Source organism: Vicia villosa, linkage group LG5, assembly GCF_029867415.1.
Source record: "Vicia villosa cultivar HV-30 ecotype Madison, WI linkage group LG5, Vvil1.0, whole genome shotgun sequence".
NCBI classification, from domain to species: Eukaryota; Viridiplantae; Streptophyta; class Magnoliopsida; order Fabales; family Fabaceae; genus Vicia; species Vicia villosa.
In genome coordinates this window covers 136,176,527-136,197,132 of record NC_081184.1, presented here as the reverse complement: position 1 = coordinate 136,197,132, position 20,606 = coordinate 136,176,527, and the positions used below count along the sequence as shown (strand labels likewise).

Here is a 20,606-nt window from a genome sequence, read left to right as displayed (position 1 = left end):
ATAAGTTAGCTTATTGTTCATGTAGAGTTAGGCATGTATTAGTATTAGAATGCTAGTTGTAAGTATAGAATGCTAGCTGTCAGTCAGTTAAAACAGATTCATAATGTGTAAAAGCTTTACTTCAATAAACAAAATTTAGTTTTTCTCTCTCAATTCAGTTTCACTTCAATAAATATCAATATATGGATGATGAAGATGATGACTTTTTTATGCTTGGAAAGGACTCTTTAAGAATGGCAAACGAGCATGTCCGTCCCGTTTAGACTCGCCAAAACAAAAACATCGAGGGATCAGGCAGGCATACTTAAGGGTGTGGGACTAAAATCTTGGACAGCCCCACAGTAAAAGTGAGGGTGGGGCGGGCACACGGGCACTCCACCTTATAAGCCTAAAAATAAAAAATTTATGTTAATTTTTGTGCTCGTAAAAGCCTGTAAAAATAGGGAGGAGCAGGTCAGACACATTAGAGGGTGCGGGTATAAATCCTTAACCTTCATAGCACTAGGCAAAATGGACATGTCCAATAGGCCTAACCTATTTTGCCACCCATTTCTCCTTTCTCCTTTCATACGTTAAACCCCACCATGAAAAATGATATTTTTCAATAGGGAAGTATCCTAGACTCGTTTTGGTGGAAAGATTTGTGATTAGTAAAAATGAATGACGGTAGTGTTCCTTTTAATTGATTTTTTTATCGCTTGTCAAAAGTAATTACATATAGTAGAAATATTCTACTTTATAGTTTGCCCATGAGTTAAATGTGAAGTCTTTAAAGGTAAATGTAGCTGAATTTTTAGTTTATTGAATAATAAATAAGCTTTTAAGGCTACTATATTCAGTTTGGATGGTAGATTAGACAGTTTCGTGGAAACAAGTCTTTTCATTAAGTTCTGATATTATTTTATGTTGTCATGTTATGTTTATTATTTTTCTATGTGTAAATTAAAATTTTAAGTATTAACAAAATATCTATTTTACATTAAAACACATGTTCGAGTTCTAGAACCTACTAAGGGATACTTTATAAGTTCTAGTTATTAAATCTAAACTTGAGTAAAACACGTCAATTATAAGTTTGGATTATAGAATTTGAACTTTATCAACACACTAATATGTGGTCTGGGTTTTTTTATGGACTACATCATGCCTAAAGTTAGATAAATTAATGTGTTTGGTTCATTTGCGCCCACAATCCAAAACAATGAACTTTTTTTCAAACCTAGTTAAAATAAACTCTAATTTTGTTGTAGTTTACCACAACAAAGGGTGTTTATTCCCATTTGTTTAGGATCAACGTTGATGTTACATTGTGGGATCTGAAAGATCAATTAGACCAAATAAATCATCATCTCAACCACTACAACACAAGAAGGATGGTCAGTGTTGAGTATCATTGTACGTCAGTCGACTTAGATGGGTGTGTTACCAAACATACAACTTCAAATCGACGATGTTGGAAGAACTATATTGGTCAAATTTGCTCATGTTGTTTGTTCAACCTTGATTTGTCTCAAGGCATTTGACGACACTTAGGCGTGCATGGTTAAACCTCGTGAAGTAACTAATTTGTCTATTCCATAATTTTTTTTTTGTGTTTAATTAATGTTTTTTATTTATGTTGATGCACTGTCGTTGTTGATGTATTACGCAATAGAAATTGACTTGATTTAACCGGATATTTATATTCATTATATTTGTTTGGTTTCTTGAATCCGAACACTTCAATAATATGCACCAGATTCTAAAATTCAAATGATAGTTTTAGATTATCAAATCAGAAGTATTTTAAAAAAATTGGGAGGGGGATTTAACATTCTATTGGTGCATGTACTATCCAATTTAGTGAGGTAAGCATTAAATGGACTTAAAAGTTTTATTCCTTCTTCACTTCAGGTGGATGGAGTATTATTAGACATCAAAGAGTTCTGTAAGAATTTTGTTCTTGAAACAGGTTTAACCAAAAAACAAAGAAAATACACCCTTGCTTCCTCTACTAGTTTAATAAGTGAATGTGTGTCTTCAATACCAATCTACATTGCCTTGGTATAAATTGATACTGTTAATACTCTCTTCATCTCACTCTATTGCTTAAGCATTACTGCCACATGTAGGAAACACCTAGCAATTGGAACATTAGTTCAAGAAATGGATTCTTTGACTGTATTTGTCCTGTTTAGTTTTGTGATCAAGTTTAAAGATGGACTTTTTTTTTCTGCTACGGTATCTTCTGTATTTCATTAAACTATATGCAAATTCTCCTAACTCTACATATGCAAAAGCCAGTAGCAATGTTGGTGTGAACTATGGTGTGTGCTTGGAAACAATCTACCATCTCCTTATTGGTCTATTGAGTTACTAACAAGGATCAAAGCCGGCCTTGTGATAGTACCAATGCTTAAGTTCTAAGACAGAACCAATTCGTTTTTCTTCATTGATATATACCCATATTTCCCATGGTCACAAGATCCCAACAAATATTTACCCTTAGTGGCTTAATCTACATAAACTTGTTAGACCAACTACGCGGTATTCAGGGGAAATTTCACCACAATAAACCCTGGTAGTGGCTTAATCTACAGAAACTTGTTAGACCAAATGCTTGACCCAGTTATCTATATCATGTCAAAACTCGGCTACACTGACATCCAACTCTTAATACCAGAAACAAGATGGCCAAACTCCGGTGACGTGGAAGAACTAGGCGCAAACACTATCAACAAAGCCTTATACAATTGTAATTATCCAAGAATGACAGCAAGATCGCCCATAAGAACATCCACTAACACCAAGTGCATCCCAACCTACATCTTTTCACTATTGACGAAAATCAAAAACCAGGGCCCAGAACAGAACGAAACAGGGTTTTGGACCATTAACAATTCCAAAGATCATAAGCAATTATAGATCAAAAATAAAAAAATAGGAGATACAGATATTTATTAATCTTAGAATAATTAAAGTATTTATTACGGTTACATTTATTTATTATTGATCTAGAATTTCAGAATATCATCAAGAACTTGTAAGCAAATTTCAGAAAATTAATAAATTTAATCGAACAATAGTTGAAAAAAAACACGATTCATTCGATTGATATAAGACGCTAAGCACAATTACAATACTACAAGATTTGAAATAGAAACCAACGGTTTGTGATTAACTACACATTAAAAATATCTACGCAAACCCTAAGAACAAGAATTCAACAAGATCAAGCACGCTCGCCTCTAATACGCCTTGCAAGCTGGATATCCTTAGGCATGATAGTCACACGCTTAGCGTGAATGGCGCAGAGGTTAGTATCCTCAAAGAGACCAACAAGATATGCCTCAGCCGCTTCCTGAAGTGCAGACACGGCGGAGCTCTGGAAACGGAGGTCAGTCTTGAAATCTTGAGCGATCTCACGAACAAGGCGTTGGAAAGGAAGCTTGCGGATCAACAGCTCAGTGCTCTTTTGGTACTTGCGGATCTCACGGAGAGCAACGGTTCCTGGCCTGAAACGATGTGGCTTCTTCACTCCTCCGGTAGCAGGAGCAGACTTGCGAGCGGCTTTGGTTGCCAGTTGCTTCCTTGGGGCCTTGCCGCCGGTGGACTTGCGAGCGGTTTGCTTGGTACGTGCCATTGGAAGATAACAGAAAACGGTTACTAAGAGATTATAACTTGAGGCTTGTTTTCTGTTATGCTTTGAGTGTGATGATTTTGGATGAAGAAACTAACTGGTTTAATATATAGAGATGATTTTGTGCGGGTTTTGAAATTGTGAGGGAGGTGAATTGGTTATGATTGTGGCCATTGATTTTGGTCTGATAATCGACGGATGATAATTATTTCTATAGTTGAGCACGCGGATTAGTGACGTGGCATGTCGAGGAGTTTGGTGCGCGTGATGGAAGTCGTTGATCTGATAGTGATGAAAGGTTGAGATTGAATCTGATAGCGTGACACGGATCGATAGATTTTTGGTGAGGGAAAACGAAAATGAAAATATAGGAAGGAAAATTCATCTTTTGGCGGGTTCTGAAAATGGGTCTTATGAAATTGAAATTCCATTGGGCTATGAAGTTTAAACTCCTTTTCTACAAAGTGTCCTAACCATTTTTCTAAAACTTTACTAACTATAGAGTAAATCATCTTTTTGTTGAGCATAATATTGTTATATTTATCAAAAAACAATTAATGTTCTTGAAAAAAATAGTAATTAGGGGGCGTTTGTTTCATTGAAAAATTATTCTCAAGTAGGTTAAAATATTTTTCATTCTTATATTTGTTTCATGTTTTGATAAATTATGTCTAAGAACTTTTTATTCCCAAAAACTTATTTTACACATAATATTGTCCATTTCTATTCCCATGTTATGGGATGGGAATCATACATTTCCATGGGAATAAGAAGTAATCATCCATAACTTCTCTTTCACAAGCATTTTAATTCATTTATTTTTTATTTTAAAAATTAAATATATTTCATAAACATTCCCAAAAAATTATATTACTCACCAAACACATAAATGGGAATAAAATTTCCATTAATAATATTCCCAGGAAATATTCCAAGGATTATAATTTTAATCCTTGAAACAATCACACCCATAATGTTATTATAATTTTATGGTGACAAAAAATAGTTATTTTTTAAATTAATTTTAAGATTTAATGCTTTTTTTTATATTTGAATGAGTTATGCTTCTTTTTTTTAAGAAAATACAACTTTTTAATCCAGAAAAATAATGAATACAAAGTCGATTCAATGGATTCAGGCAAGCCAATTCAGCTTTCTAACAGGATTCAGTATAACAGCCATATCAAACTAAGTAATATTGAGTGTTTATCCTAACGTGATTTCAGAGATGCTTATATAGGTTATATCTAACGACAACACTAGTTTTAATGCTTGTAGTGTTATCAGGAACCATATTTGCTTTGTTGAATATCTGCTCATCATCGAAACCCCTTCTCCGCGTACTGCCGCTCGTGAGTAACCACCGCCCAGCGCCGCTTTTCAGTTTGTGTTGACCTCTCCAGAACCACCAACCTCTCTTGCGGCCATTGTTCACTTTCATCCTATCCGCCTATAACATGTCTTCCTCATCTAACGATGAAATCAACATGGTGACTCCTCCCAATTTGGAAACCCAAACACCACCTCCCTCATCCTCTGCCAAACCAAAGTTTCATCCCTCTCTCGATGTGTCCAACGTTAGAAATAATATTCATATTGTTCTTGACACGGAAATTGATTGTTATGGCATCTTGGCTGAGCTGTTTCAGATTCATGTCCACTCTCATCAGGTCCTGCATCATATTGTGTCTTCAGATAACAAGACTCCACCACCTGTCACTGACCCCACTTATGACCATTGGGCCACCTTAGATGTAATTGTTCTTAAGTGGATCTATTACACTATTTTGGTTGACTTACAAACCACCATCATAAAACCTGACTCAATGGCTTTGGCTACTTGGACGCATTTGGCTAACATCTTCCAGGATAACTAGAATGCTTGCGTTGTCACTCTTTAATAGAAATTATCTGGTATTCACGTGGAGAGTTTTCAAAATGTCTATGCATTTGTAGAAGTTTAAAGACACTTTATGACCAGTTACAGGATATCGGTGCTCCTGTGGGCAATCATTGTTTGGTCCTTCAACTCATCTCAAGTCTTACTGATGTCTACTGAGATGTTTCCTCCTTGATTTGACTGATTAATTTGCTTCCCCCTTTCATCAAGCTTGTTCCATGCTCATGTAGCAAGAAGTTGGTTTAGCTAAGATAACGCCCCTAAGTTTCCTACTACTTATCTTACCACCCAACCGCGTCCTTCTGACGACTCATCCTAGAGCACCAATCGTCGCTCTAGAAACCGCTCTTGTTCTCATAACAATTAGAACCAGTGTGGTAATCATTGTAACCATAGTGGTCCTCCTGGTGTTAGCATACATTGTTTTCCTTCTTTGCAAAAGAAACATCCACGTTAGCAGTATCCCCTTACTAGTAATAGGATTGGACTCCACCATCATGGGCCATGCCTCCGTGTTTGTATCCTATTTCTTAGTAGACTCGCCCTTCTGCTCCTCCATATCGAAAAGGCATTTGGGCTAGCCTCCTCAGAGTTACATTGTCACAGCTTCATCAACACCCATTGATATCGCAACTGTTTGCACACCATGTCTCTTACTCCTCCAGACGGCATGTGGTATATGGAAACACGTGCCTCTTCCCACATAGTGACGTCACAAGATAATCTCTCGTCTTATTATAATTTGAGTCACTTAAATAAAAAAAATTTTGTTGGTAGCAGAAAAGATATTTCAATTCAGGATTCTAGACACATAACCCTATCCACCTGCCATAAACACAGGTCATTTTGATTTTGGTGCGACAACTCACTAATGAAAATAATGTTTTGATCGCTTTGGCTTTTCGGTCAATGACTTTCAGACAAGGGTTCCACTCATGAGATGTGCTGGCCTTATCGATCTCTATCTACCTACTAATTCCTATCCTTTTGTCGGTCTTGCTTACATTCTTTTGCACAGTCATATAGGACATCCCAGTTCTTCAGCTTTGCAGTCTTTTCATAGCAAAAAGTTCATTAGTTATGAACAATTGAATTCTAGGACAGTTTACACTTCTTGTGTGTTTGGCAAACATGTTAGGTTGCCTTTTGTTTCATCCAATAATGTTTATGTGATGCTCTTTGATATTTTACATAGTGACTTATGGACCTCCTTAGTTTTGAGTTCTCCTGGCCATCATTATTGTGTTTTATTTTTGGATGAGTTTTTTTATTTTTTGTGGACGTTTTCTCTAACAAATAAATCTCAAATTTTTGAAATGTTCACTTGTATCTCAAATCAAATTCGGACACAATATGGTAATGGGCGAGAATATAACAATTTATCTTTTCATAATCATTGTGTTTCTAATGGTCTCATTTTTCGCTTCTCTTGCCGTCACACTTCATCACAAAATGACAAGGCAAAACAAAAAATACGCACCATTAACAACATGATTCATTCTCTTCTTGCTCGTGCTTTCGTTCCTCCCTCATTTTGGCATCATGCATTACATATATCCTTAACACTCTTTCCTAGAAAACTATGTCTAATATCCCTCCTACTCAACTTCTATATCATTGTGATCCATTGTTTCCATCCATTATCATTAACAAATTACAACCCCGATCGACTTCGTGTATTTTCATTGAGTATCCCCTTAATCACAGAGGTTTAAAATGTTTTGATTTGTCTCACAAAAAATCATCATCTCGCAGTTTGTCATCTTTGATGGGACTCAGTTTTCCTTTGCTCGCCTGTCCTTCACACCTTCCCTTACATCTTTAACACACTTCAATTCACTTGGCCCAAATCCTGTATCTTTTTTAATCTTCCCTTAGCAAGTCTATATATAGTTTTTTTTCACCCTTCCTTGGTTCCTAAAGATTGATATAATTTGTCAAAAGCTTGAGTTCTTTCTTCACTCACCACTTCTCGGTCTCTTTAGTAGTTTTCTTATACTTTTCTCATGTTTCAGCATTTTTACATTTAGATCATTTTTTAAAAAATTCTTTTTTAATTTAACTTTATTTTGAACATTTTTCGTTCCACCACCACGATTTTTTACCCCTAAGTCCAAAACGTTTTGATTTCCTCAATGTATCTTTAGCCGCTTTTCTAATCTCTTGGGTCATCATATTTCACGTATCATTTGCATTTTCTTGTGTTTATCTAAACTCTCCCTCCAAGATCTTGTGTTGGAAACTATCTTGTGTTTCCCCCTTCAAATGTCACCCGAGACTTGTTGCGCTCCCATGTGACTTCTTCTCCTTGCTTTCTACTTTACTCTTATATCCATAACCAATACTTTATGTTGGATAGCCATGCTCTCTCCCATTATAACTTTACACTTCAAGTAAATCTTTCTATCAGAATTCCAAATAAGAAAGAAATATATTTGAGAACATGTCACCCCACTTTTATATGTGATAAAATGCTCATCTCTTTTCCTAAAATAGGTATTTGCTAAAGCCGAAGAAAACTCAAAGATGAATTTACCTTCCGCATTCACCTCTCCTAGACCATATCCCACATGCACGCTCTCAAAACCTTTTGCTACGCTCCCTACATAACCATAAACATCTCCTCTTGAAAAAAACTTCTCCCTTTGGGATATATCCTGAAGTAATCCTTCTAAATCCTCCTAAAATCGTACTCCCTCTGTCCCAAATTATAAGAGAAAAAAACAAAATTCCGTTTATTAAGAAAATTAAAAACACTATCATTTGACTTATGTTTTTTTTGAAATAAAGTGTTTTGGAAGATGTAAAAAAAAATTCTAATTTGTTGTTGGTTATAGAAATGATAAGAGAGAATGTAAGTTAAATGCAATTTGCATTTAATTTTACCTTGAAAGAAATGAAAGATGATTTTTTTCTCTTATATTTTGGGACAAGAAAAATGCTTTTTTTCTCTTATATTTTGGGACGGAGGGAGTATCTTAAAGTGTTTTGCAAACCCAACCTATGGTGCATGATCACTAATAACATTAAAGGTGTTTTGTTTCACTACAAATTTCAGACTACGGTTCAATCTCCTACTCTTTTCACATACACAATTTCTTTCTTTCACTCCTTGTCAACAATAGCCCCACCCCCATTTCTTGATCTAACTATTTTGGTGTACTAAATCTTAAATCGCAAGCTTTTTTAATTCTTTCACTTTTTTCCCTTGTCCACTTAGTTTCTTGTAGGCTCGTTAAATTGATTATCTGCCAAACCATATTGTCCACTATTTCCATAGATTTTCTAGTAAATGTGCCAATATTTCATGATCCAAAATGAATCTTACACTCATGAACTAACTTCTTTCCTCACACTTGTTCACTAAAATGTAAGAACCATTGTTTATTTTTCACTACATCCAAGTGGCAATGCAGCGGCCCTTACTCTATCGATATTGTACTCGACCATACAACGCGTTGCTTCCGGATAATAGCTTTGCATTCAGATTATTTCATAGTTAACAAGAAAAAAAAAATCGCCGATTTTGCATCAATACCTACTCCAAAGAACAATATGCCATACAGAGGAAAGGCCTGGTGTGTGGCAGGGGAAGGAGAAAATGATAAAGAATTGTAAGAATGCTCTGCAATGCAACAAACATTAGTTGTAACTCAGATTCACCAGGAAATGAATGCTCTGAACCAGTTTCAGTCACTGAACATGCGAGATACGTCTTTAGCACCTATCGGGCTAAGTTCAATAGTAAAATAGCAACTTGCAATTTCAATGGCCTTGCAACAAAAACAACAAAAGACACAGTATGTTTCCACTTTTCTCTTGTGAAAAACTTGATACAAGTTAATAAGTTAATTATGATTCTTTTTATAAACAGAGTAGTAGTTATACTAAACAATTTAACCTGTATCTTTGGTTAATTAACTAGTTTATAGATAACAAATGGAACTTAAACACAATACAGACTTCAAAAACCAAATAAGTATATAGAATTAAGTTTGTTGCTACATTTCAATTCATAACTTAATGGAACTGTTATTGATACAGGTCTTTCTTCTAGCAAATTCTCAGGCGTAATTAGATAAAAAATATTGGTATATCAATTCAAGGATTCTTAAGGGTATTACAAAATTTAACATTCCAATAGCAATGTTCTATGTACGATAACATTGACTTCATTGTATCAATCAATCAATATATATTTTCAATAAAGATTATTATAACAGAAGTGAATAAAAAATAGTATAGAGCAATTATCATTCCGAAAACGTAACAAATTGACATAAAATTTCAGCAAAGATTAGATTTCTTTAAACAATAGTTGAACATATCAGATTCATTCAATTGATAAAGCGTTCAGAACAATTACAAGATTAGGCCTAAAGAAAATGAAACCACGGTTTGTGATTAACTACATGTCGATAATATCTACACAAACCCTAAAATCAAGAATTCAACAAAATCAAGCACGTTCGCCTCTAATACGCCTAGCAAGCTGGATATCCTTTGGCATGATGGTAACACGCTTAGCGTGAATTGCGCAGAGGTTGGTGTCCTCAAAGAGCCCAACAAGATAAGCCTCAGCCGCTTCCTGAAGTGCAGACACGGCGGAGCTCTGGAAACGGAGATCAGTCTTGAAATCCTGAGCGATCTCACGAACAAGACGCTGGAACGGAAGCTTGCGGATCAAAAGCTCAGTGCTCTTCTGGTACTTACGGATCTCACGGAGAGCGACGGTTCCTGGCCTGAAACGATGTGGCTTCTTCACTCCACCGGTGGCCGGAGCGGACTTGCGAGCGGCTTTGGTTGCCAGTTGCTTCCTTGGGGCTTTGCCACCGGTGGACTTGCGAGCGGTTTGCTTGGTACGTGCCATTGTAAAGCAACAGAAAACGGTTACTAACAGATGATAACTGGAGATTTGTTGTTTGTTTTGCTTTGAGAGTGATGATTTCGATAGGGAGAAATTGGTTTGTTATATAGTGGTGATTTTGTGCGGGGTTTGTAATTGAGAGGGTGAATTAGTTATGATTGTGGCCGTTGATTCAGATTGGATAATCGACGGATGGTGTTTGTTTGAGTAGTTGAGCACGCGGATCAGTGACGTGGCATGTAGAAGAGTTTGGAGTGTGTGATGGTGATCGTTGATCTGGTAATGATGAAAGGTTGAGATTGAGTTTGAGAGAGTGACGCGGATCGAAAGATTTTTGGTGGGGGGAAATGAAAATGAGAATACTATAGGAAGGAAAATTCATCTTCTCGCGGGTTTAGTGTTCTTTTATTTGGGCAGGTTTTTAAAATGGGCCTTGTGAATTGAAATTCCAAGAAAATTATACCCCGTACCCCTACATTTATCCCAATACCCCTACAATTTTAAAAAAATCTCAATTTTGTCCTTATTAAATTTTTAACTTTTCTTTTTTATTTTTTTTTTCAATTTTATTGAACCGGATATTTCAGGGGTGGGTGTTCCGGTTCCTTTTTTTTTTTCAATTTTACTGAACCGGATATCCCAGGGGTGGGTGTTCCGGTTCCTTTTTTTTTCAATTTTATTGAACCGGATATCCCAGGGGTGGGTGTTCCGGTTCCTTTGTTTTCTCAGATGCACAAATACAAACCATAAACACTTTACAACAACATCCATCCATCAATAATTTTCAAAAATCATGTTTCATCATATTTTATTAACATTCTCCATGAAATATGAAACAATCACAAACCTAACAGAATTAAAACCTTTTAAAACTATAAACAATATACCAAATCACCAAAGAAAAACAAAGATCTATTTGAAGCATTTTCAATTCACATTTGTTTCTTTTGCAGAAGAAGAACCTTGCAGTTTAAACTTCCAGATCTCGATCTCGTTTGATTCCGCACGCAGCAGCTACGAGGAAGCCTTCCCGATGCAACATCCGACCATCATCGACTGTGCAAAATTGAAAAAAAAAAAGAACCGGAACACCCACCCCTGGGATATCCGGTTCAGTAAAATTGAAAAAAAAAAAGGAACCGGAACACCCACCCCTGGAATATCCGGTTCAGTAAAATTGAAAAAAAAAATAAAAAAGAAAAGTTAAAAATTTAATAAGGACAAAATTGAGATTTTTTTAAAATTGTAGGGGTATTGGGATAAATGTAGGGGTACGGGGTATAATTTTCGAAATTCCAAACTATTGGGCTTTGAAGTTTGAAGTTCTTTTTTACAAAATGTCCTAATCATTTTTCTAAACCTTCACTAAGGGTGTGCTTGTTTGCGGTGAATTTAAGACGAGAGAATTTAAGACGAGAGAGTAAATAAGAGAAATTGAGTATTTCTCCTGCTTGGACAATCAAAGAAATAGAAGAGAGAGATAAAACATGGTGGGCCCCATACATTTTAGCTTTCTGTGCAAAAATGAGATGAAATGGAACTGTAGAAGTTATTTGATTTCATATTCTAGACATACCCTTTATCTCATGGTGCTGCATAAATCTAGACCACTAGTTTCAATTTAATGTATAATAATAATTCTTTTTTTGAATGTATTGATAATTAATAATAAAAATTAAAGTATAAATTCAATTAAATTATAAAATAAATGTGTATGAAGTGTATGTAATGATTTACATATATGTATATATTAAAATGTATAGTTAAAATGTAATAATAGTAATTTAAAAAATAAATATGAATTAAGGATATTTTTGTCTTTTCAAAAAATAACCAACTTCTTTCTTTCCTATTTCTTCTTTGTCTCTCTTATACCAAACAATAGTACAAATCTACTCTATTTCTCACATTTTTCTCTCTTCTCATACCCTTTCTCACATTTCTCTTTCTCTTCAATTTCTTCTCACAAACATACCCTAACTATAGAATAAATCATCTTTTCTGCTAAACACAATATTTATTATATTTATCAAAAAATTAATGTTACTATAATTTTACAAATGACAAAATTTAATTTTTAGTGAATTGCTTTTGAGACTTAATTCATTTGTGTTTCCTGTCATTTGAATGAATTATGCTTTATTTTGTAAAAAAAATGTTTTTTTATATTTTAAAATTTAATGAATGTTACCGTTTTTTAATTATTTAGAGTTTTTTTATAGTTATTAATGAGCTGATAGGTTTAAAATGAAAGTAGTTTATGTTATTAGTTATTACTATTTCAATAGCCAGCTTTGAACAGATACAAACCAAGTACTAATTAGATTTATAATGAAGTAATTTATGTTCTTATGTCAGTGTTGTTTATGTACACAATTTTGAACAAATATAAACAGCTATCTCGTTTTTTTATCAGAATGGTATTTTTAAATAGTTGTTGACAGAAATATTGGACATTTTAATAGTAACACAGCAAGACATTAAGAAGATCAAATGCATAATTATGAATTCCACTTCATTTAAGTACATATATAACATAAATAATCTATGCAATAAATTTAAAAAAAAATTGTAAATTAATACATTAAAAACAACAAACCATAAATTCTTCTGTTTCATAGTGTTCTTAACAGCCACATCAAGTTCTCCTAATTCTTATTTTATATATCGATTATTACTTTTTGATTCAACTATTCATTCATACTGAACTCGTTAAAGCTCTGATCTTCATTTGCTTTTGTTAAAAATTTTAAAAAAAAAATTGCTTAATCGTATATGTCCTTGTCGTCTTCTGCTTATCATAGAACCAATCAAAATAACCCTCCACAGTTTGAGTATATCCCTATATAAATAAAAAAAATCACCTACAATCCTAAGTTATAAAGAGAAAGAACGTGGGAGTTTACCACATTGTTTTAGAATGGAAGAAAAACACGCTTAACTATTGTACTCTTCAATTGGGATGAGATTCAATGAATGATGTATTACGAGGAGAAAGAGTGTGATTAAAACGAATTTGTGGAGAAGATGAAGAGAAATGGAATGTAGGTGGATGATATGATGATTACAAAGAGAAAGAGAATTGAAGTTCATGACCTAATTTAATTTAGGGATGAAAACATACGTATGAAAAAGATGTCAGAAAGAAACGATGAAAATGATAATATATATGTAATAACTCAATTCTCCGACATCGGTAATTATCATTTAAATTGGTTAAATGGTAATTAGAAGACTTTTGGCCCAAGATATATATATATATATATATATATATATATATATATATATATATATATATATATATATATATATATATATATATATATATATATATATATATATTTATATATATATATATAGGGGACGACTCAAGTGAGAACACTTGGTTATTATGAGAAATGAGAACAATGAATCACGACCATTAAATTTGATTTTAATGGACTGGATTGGTTTCTCTTTCTAAGATCCTTAATATTTAATGGACTGGATCCTAGAAAGAGAAACCAATCCAGTCCATTAAAATCAAATTTAATGGCCGTGATTCATTGTTCTCATTTCTCATAATAACCAAGTGTTCTCACTTGAGTCGTCCCCTATATATATATATATATATATATATATATATATATATATATATATATATATATATATATATATATATATATATATATATATATATATCATAAGACCTAGTTAGAATTCAACTAAGTGACATCTTGGTAATTACCACTTAGTTGGATGGCAAATGTGTCATTTAACATGATTGCATGTGTCCATAAGGTCTTGTTTGGTAGAGATAGCATGTGAGCTCATTACAAATTAGATTAGATGCATAAGGAGAATGAATGGGAGGCTTATGAGCAAGAAAGAGAGGAAGGAAGTCACATCCATCATCTTCATGCTCCATTTTCATATTCTTGGGACAGCTTCCACTAAAAAGGTAATAACTCTCTGCTCGTAACTCCGATTAAAACGATTTTGAACTTTTCAGAAAGCTCACGAAATTCTCTACAATTTGCATATAAGATTAGCCTTGTACATGTTTGCGATCAGAGAGATAATTAGGTTTGAAGTTAGGGGTCTGAAGCTGATTTTAGTATACGAGTTCCTTGAGCAGCCTTTATTCATCAAGCCATAGCTTTTTACTCGTAGCTCCAATTCAGGTCATTCTTGAAGTTTTGGATTCAACACGAATTTTATTTCGATTTGATATATGATTTCATACTCATAACTTCTATATTAGTGGAGAAAAATGAGTTTGAAGATTGGTGATTGATGCTGAAAATAGGTTTAAAGTGGAATACGGGTTTGATGAATTTGGAGTTGGAGTTCTTGTCAAGTTAGGAGCTCAATTGCAGCATGTTCATCTTCCAAATCTGCATTGATGCAAGGTGAGTTCCATAAATAGGAACTTGGGGTAAGATATTTGGGAATAACTTGCATGTTGGGTTTAGAAGGAGAATAATGCTTTCATGTTGATCCATTGGATGAATGTGTGTTTTTGTAATGAATTGCATGTTGTTAATATGTATGTGTGTAACACATTTTCTGCTAATAACTTATAATGCATGTTGTTGATATGTTGGAAATGTTTGGAATAGAAAAGAATTGGAGTTAAAAGCTTTAAAATGCAGAATTTAGGGTTCTGTCAATGAAGTAACCGGTTACTTGGATGAAGTAACCAGTTACCTGGGAGCGGAAAGTGAAAAAAATGGATTATGGGCTGAAGTAACTGGTTACTTGAATGAAGTAACTCGTTATTCTACATGTTGAGCTGAATTTTCAGAATTCAAAAATTCATAACTTTTGTTCTGTATGTCCATTTGACGCGCAGTACATATCATTGAAAAGCTAATAAGATGTACTATCTAGGAAAATCATCCTCGTTATCAAAATGTCGTTCTTCGACACATCTAACACCCTTTAAGACAGAATGTTGTGAATAAATTTTTGTGTGACTATTTCCCCGAAAGTTGTTCCGTTCCGAATAGGGAACCGAATGCCTCCTTAGTCGTATGAGACTTGTTTATATTGCATTTGAACATGCTATATTGTATATGATCATGAATGTGATATTTCTCAATATGTGAATTATTGATGGGTGCATTATGTTGAATTTTATATTATGATCATGTCATGCTTTCCGTTGTTCCGGTTGAACATTCGGAAGTTGTGTGCCTGTGTGGCTTGATGATGTGATTGATATATGCTTGAATCGAAGTAGACCTAGGCTATTATGGGGTAAAGCGCTCATATCAGTATTACCGATGCGGTGACTAGGGGTGTGACCTCCAGTGGAAAAACATAGGCATCTCGGTAAGTCATACACACCTGAGCTACCATTGCAATGTGTGACCGGGTCTGAAAAGACGTTTCTGCCATGGATAAAACATTGGCGTGCTTGGTATGGCGAGGGGTGTGACCTCCAGTGGAAAAACATTGGCATCTCGGTAAGTCATACACACCTGAGCTACCATTGCAATGTGCGAGCGGGTCTGAAAAGACGTTTCTACCGTGGATAAAACATTGGTGTGCTTGGTATGGCGAGGGCGTAGTGCCATGTAGGTTACATCATGTCGGATAACTCTTATCTAGTGGTGCCACATAGGCAATGCCACTAGGCTTTCACCCAATGGGCTTGTGTAGTCATTATGGCGTATTTGCATTGGCGGTTAACACATCTGCGTATAGATGATTGATGGGGTTGTGACGCCACTTAGGCAAGGTCACTATGGGAAAACCCGTCGCGGATGGAATTCTATGTAGGAATGATCAGTGCATTTTAATGCACGTTCTCCTATGTCTGTTCTTAAGCATTTCTTTGATTTTCTTTGTTTACTTTTATGTTTGATAATGTTTTTCTAATTTAGTTTATTTTTGGTTTAATTTGATTTTCGCACTTTATTTTCAGCATTAGTAGTCTGCACTAAAATGATCATAACTGGAGCTCCGGGAATCTGATTGAGGTGTTCTAATAATCGACGGAAAGCTAAGAGAAAGAGCTACAACTTTTGTGTTGGAGTCAAAGTTAGATTCGGAGTGTATATTTCCCAGAATTTCGTTTGAAGCTACATCATTAGTTTTATTTAGTTTTGGGTCGTTAGTTTTGGGCCTGGGTTATGTTTGTTTGACCCAGCTGGGTTATTACCCGAATTATTGTTTCTCCCATTTACCTAGGGCTGACCGCTAATGTTCATTGTTACGTTTTTACTATTCACGAAATTATGAGGCAAGCTTGTACGAATTCCATGGAGAACTAATTCCTTTGAGACAATTTGTTGTATTCAGGTTCCGACCTTGAGGTTATTATAATTATAATTCAGTTTTATTCCTTTCAATATTAATCTATGTCTCTTGTTTGATTAATTCGATTTGCATAGACTATATTGATTTAATTTGATTGGTTGTATGATCCTAACTATAGTCACGTTATCGTTTGCTTAATTCGTTATCGTGTCCGTTTAATTCATGTTTGCTTAATTCATGAAACTTAATCTCGTTTGCTTAATTCGGATAATAGGAACATACAAATTATACTATCAATTGCGCTTGTCAATGGATATTATAATCGAATAGGAATAGACAATCCGCTTAGGAGGTTGGAATTACAATAATCAATGATAGATAAGAACCGAATCGGCAAATTGTCGTTTCAGCTTATTTTATAATCACTTAATTTAATCGCTTATTTTGTCTAAAATTCCTAAATTGAATCTTAAAACCCCCCAATCGGAACTTCAATTGGTTGATAATATTACAAGAATCCTTGTGAGAACGATATCCGAGTTGTCGTTACCGTTACACTATATTTTCAAAAGTTACTCGTTTTTGATCTGTGCGCGACATCGGATCAAGGAATGGTTTGTTTTATCTAGCGGTGTGCATGTGAAAGTCTTTTGACGCGTAGGCACAAGGGATAACACATCGAGGGTGTGGTATAGCGTAGCCTAAGTAGAAAGGTAGAACTTACTTCTGGATTCCTCGTACATGGGTACGGGTCTACATACTTGTTTGTGTGGCTTGAGGATAGTTTCCGATAGCAGAAAGGCGGGTAACCCCAGAAGACTTGACCTCGAGGGTCGCACCAGATAGGAGGCAAACAGGTAAACCCGGAAGATCTATTCTGGAGGAAACTGGTACTCATGGTTGTTTGTTTATCTCATTGGTTAGTCAAGGGACTTCCAATGTGGATTGTATCCTTGTTGTGTGTTTGTACCAGGCAGTGAGGAAAAACCTCAGAGCCATGGTGGATCCGTTTGTTTGCATGCACCTTGTAGTACCGAGTGAACCCGTAAGATAGGAGAACTCACTGAGATTTAGTAATCTCACCCCAATCCTCTTGTTATTTTTCATGAACAGGGTAGAAGTAGAAAAATTGTTAGATGGTTCACATTGAAGACTATGGACAAGTAGATCGCAGGATGACCTCATCAGATTATATATTTCCGCTGTGTGTTATTATTGACATGCTAATTGTATTTATTTTGTTGAAGAATGTAATTGTATATGATTTTTAATTCTTGTTATTTTGCCCGCTTATGCATGTTTCTTGTACCATTTTAGCATCACTACATATTATTCTAGACGTATATGTACGGGGTGTTACAATATACGCCAACTAAAATGTCACATAGACCAAATTAAACCTCACTTGAGAAAATTATACAGTAAAAAGAAATGTAACTCTTATTAATAAATTTATGGACTAAAATGGTTTTTTCAAAGTTATGAAAGAGAAATAAACTTTGAATCAAAATATGAAACAAAAAAAAAAACATTACACTTGTTTTTAAAAGACCCGAACGAGACTTTACTCATTATTTTAACAATTAAGATTTGTGTGTGCGTGTGTGGTCTAGCGGTGAATCGCTTGGGTCTTGAGAGTGTGTTCCTCTCAAAATCTCAAGTTCGAAACCCGCTAGGTTCAAATTGCTTATTAAAAATAAAATAAAAAACAATTAAGATTTGCTTGTGCTAGACGTTTCATGAAAAAACTTGAGAGTGCTAATGTTGTCCACGAGTTAGTTGTTGAGTATAGGTGGGTGATCCAAAAATGTTAATTAAATATTTATAGCCTATAGGGTCCCCATTCCTTCTCTTGAAGTTAAAAAGAAATTATATTAATTCGACCTTTTTTTGTTGAAATTTTGTTTTTACTGATCTAAGTAAAGTTGCGACGCATTCAATAAATTTTATAATGGCAAAGTGTGATGACATCAGTTGAGACTTGAGAAAATATGTTATAAAATTTGCTATTTATCATCTCAAACTTAAAAAGTCCACCTTCTTTTATTTAAAAAATTAGTATTTGTTTGTCATGAATTCACTTTCATTTCCTCAAGCATACAAGAATACGCGAGCTATTAACTTCGTGTCAATTTTTGAGAGGCTCAAACAAGTTTATTTGTTAAAAATTATTAGAAATTTAAATAGTCATCAAAATGTTGTTTAGTTGATTAATTTATTCGTGTTATTTTGATATTTAAATCTCTACAACAATTATTATAGTTTTGTTAAAAATAAAGATTATAGAGAGAAAAATAAAAAATAAAAAAGCAATAATTTTTTTATGAAGTATTGTCAGAGTTCAACTTGGTTAAAAAGTAATTGTCAATTTTATTACTCTATGTTGTTTTAATTTATATTTAATAAGTAAAAATTATTGTTAAAATAAATTAATTTCTATTAGACAATGATTTGTAAAAGAAACTTTAGACTATAGAATTTATTTGGATGATAATTTAGAATATATAATTTTAATAGGTCTCTTTCGAATTTTTTTTTAATAAAATTGGATTTTTATTACTTTTAGTAGATATTTAAGTGGAAAAAAATTGGAATAACCAAATTTTTTGAATTAATTACCTAAATAATCATGTTTTCTATTTATTTACCTTAATGACCATGTTTGAAAACTGGTTATAATGTAGGCGTCATTCCATATGGCTTCTACGTACCTTTTTTTCTATATACACGCCATCTTAGGTGGCGCCTATGTACAAGTGAAAAGCAAGACGCCATCCCATGTGACTCTTATGTGTAATTTTTCTGAAAATGAGTCATATTTAACCCTCTTGCAGAGGAGAGTATTTATAATGAGCCGCCAATGCTTGGCTTATAGTGTTCGTTATGGGCTGAGGGTCCAGGCCCATAATGGATAGCTGCCAAGATTCTCACGTGAAATTAGGGATGAGCAGCTCGTGCTCATCGTCCTGGGTGAACTGCCCCACAATCCCCAGATCATGGATGGACTTGCCCGTTACGAAGGGCGAGACATTTTGCCGGTCGTGCGAAGAGTGAGGGTGTAGTTGGTGACGTGTCCTCGGGTGATGAGAAACATGTTAGTGACTCCGCCACAGGCCTAGTACATAGCAAGTAGTATCGTTTTTTTGTTAATTTTTAATGTTATTTAAAAAAACACATAGAAGTCATCACATATGGTTCATTTTCAAAAAAAATTGCACATAGAAGTCACATGGGGTGGCGCCTTGCTTTTCACTTGTACATAGGTGCCACCTGGGGTGGCGTGTACATAGAAAAAAGGTACACAGGAGCCACATGGGATGGCGCCTACACTATAACCAGTTTCTAAACATGGTCATTTTGGTAAATAAATGGAAAACATGATTATTTGGGTAATTAATTCGAAAAACTTGGTTATTCTAAAAAAAATCTATTTATGTTGGGTTTGTTACATTTGTTGTTCCCTTATTGGGCCATCAATTCATTTTTTTTAATATTTTTTTTTACTAGATTATGGGACATGTAGTTCTATTCTCTCTTAACAATATTTGCTCTTTCCATAACATCTCTAATGGTGCAATTTATTTTCGGTTCTCCGTGGGATTCATTAAACCACATCATCTTAAAGTAACTCATCTAATTTTAAATTCAACAATGCAATTTTAAAAAATTGATATTGGGTCCACAATTTTACCGCATATATTAATATTTTATTTAAATAAAGTGTTAAAAATATTTTTTTTAAAAAACTATTCAACAATGGCCTATTTTAAAATTTATTATTAATTTGATGAAAAGTTGGTTTTATCATCGCTGCATTGTAAAGCAACAGTTGGCCAAAGTGACTCACTCCAATGGCTCTCAACATTACTTATATGTTTGTCATCCTGGAGATCTGCTCAAAAAACAGCCGCTGAAGATACTCTTAATGGTAAAAAATCACCCTTATGAAACTCAAAAATATCTTTGGTGTAGTT

General features: G+C 34.3%; 3 protein-coding genes across 3 annotated transcripts; 1 reads left to right on the top strand and 2 right to left on the bottom strand.

Moving 5' to 3' along the window:
• Window positions 1-3,065: 3,065 nt before the first annotated feature.
• On the bottom strand, window positions 3,066-3,709 carry LOC131602647 (histone H3.2). Its single transcript, XM_058874813.1, has one exon. The coding sequence runs from the start codon at window positions 3,620-3,622 to the stop codon at window positions 3,212-3,214; it is 411 nt and encodes a 136-aa protein (XP_058730796.1). The 5' UTR covers window positions 3,623-3,709; the 3' UTR covers window positions 3,066-3,211.
• Window positions 3,710-5,076: 1,367 nt separating this feature from the next.
• On the top strand, window positions 5,077-5,496 carry LOC131605528 (uncharacterized). Its single transcript, XM_058877876.1, has one exon. The coding sequence runs from the start codon at window positions 5,077-5,079 to the stop codon at window positions 5,494-5,496; it is 420 nt and encodes a 139-aa protein (XP_058733859.1).
• A 4,303-nt stretch (window positions 5,497-9,799) lies between these two features.
• Window positions 9,800-10,481, bottom strand: LOC131602646 (histone H3.2). The gene has a single exon (XM_058874812.1). It carries the CDS (start codon window positions 10,387-10,389, stop codon window positions 9,979-9,981), a length of 411 nt encoding a protein of 136 aa, XP_058730795.1. The 5' UTR covers window positions 10,390-10,481; the 3' UTR covers window positions 9,800-9,978.
• Window positions 10,482-20,606: the final 10,125 nt, after the last annotated feature.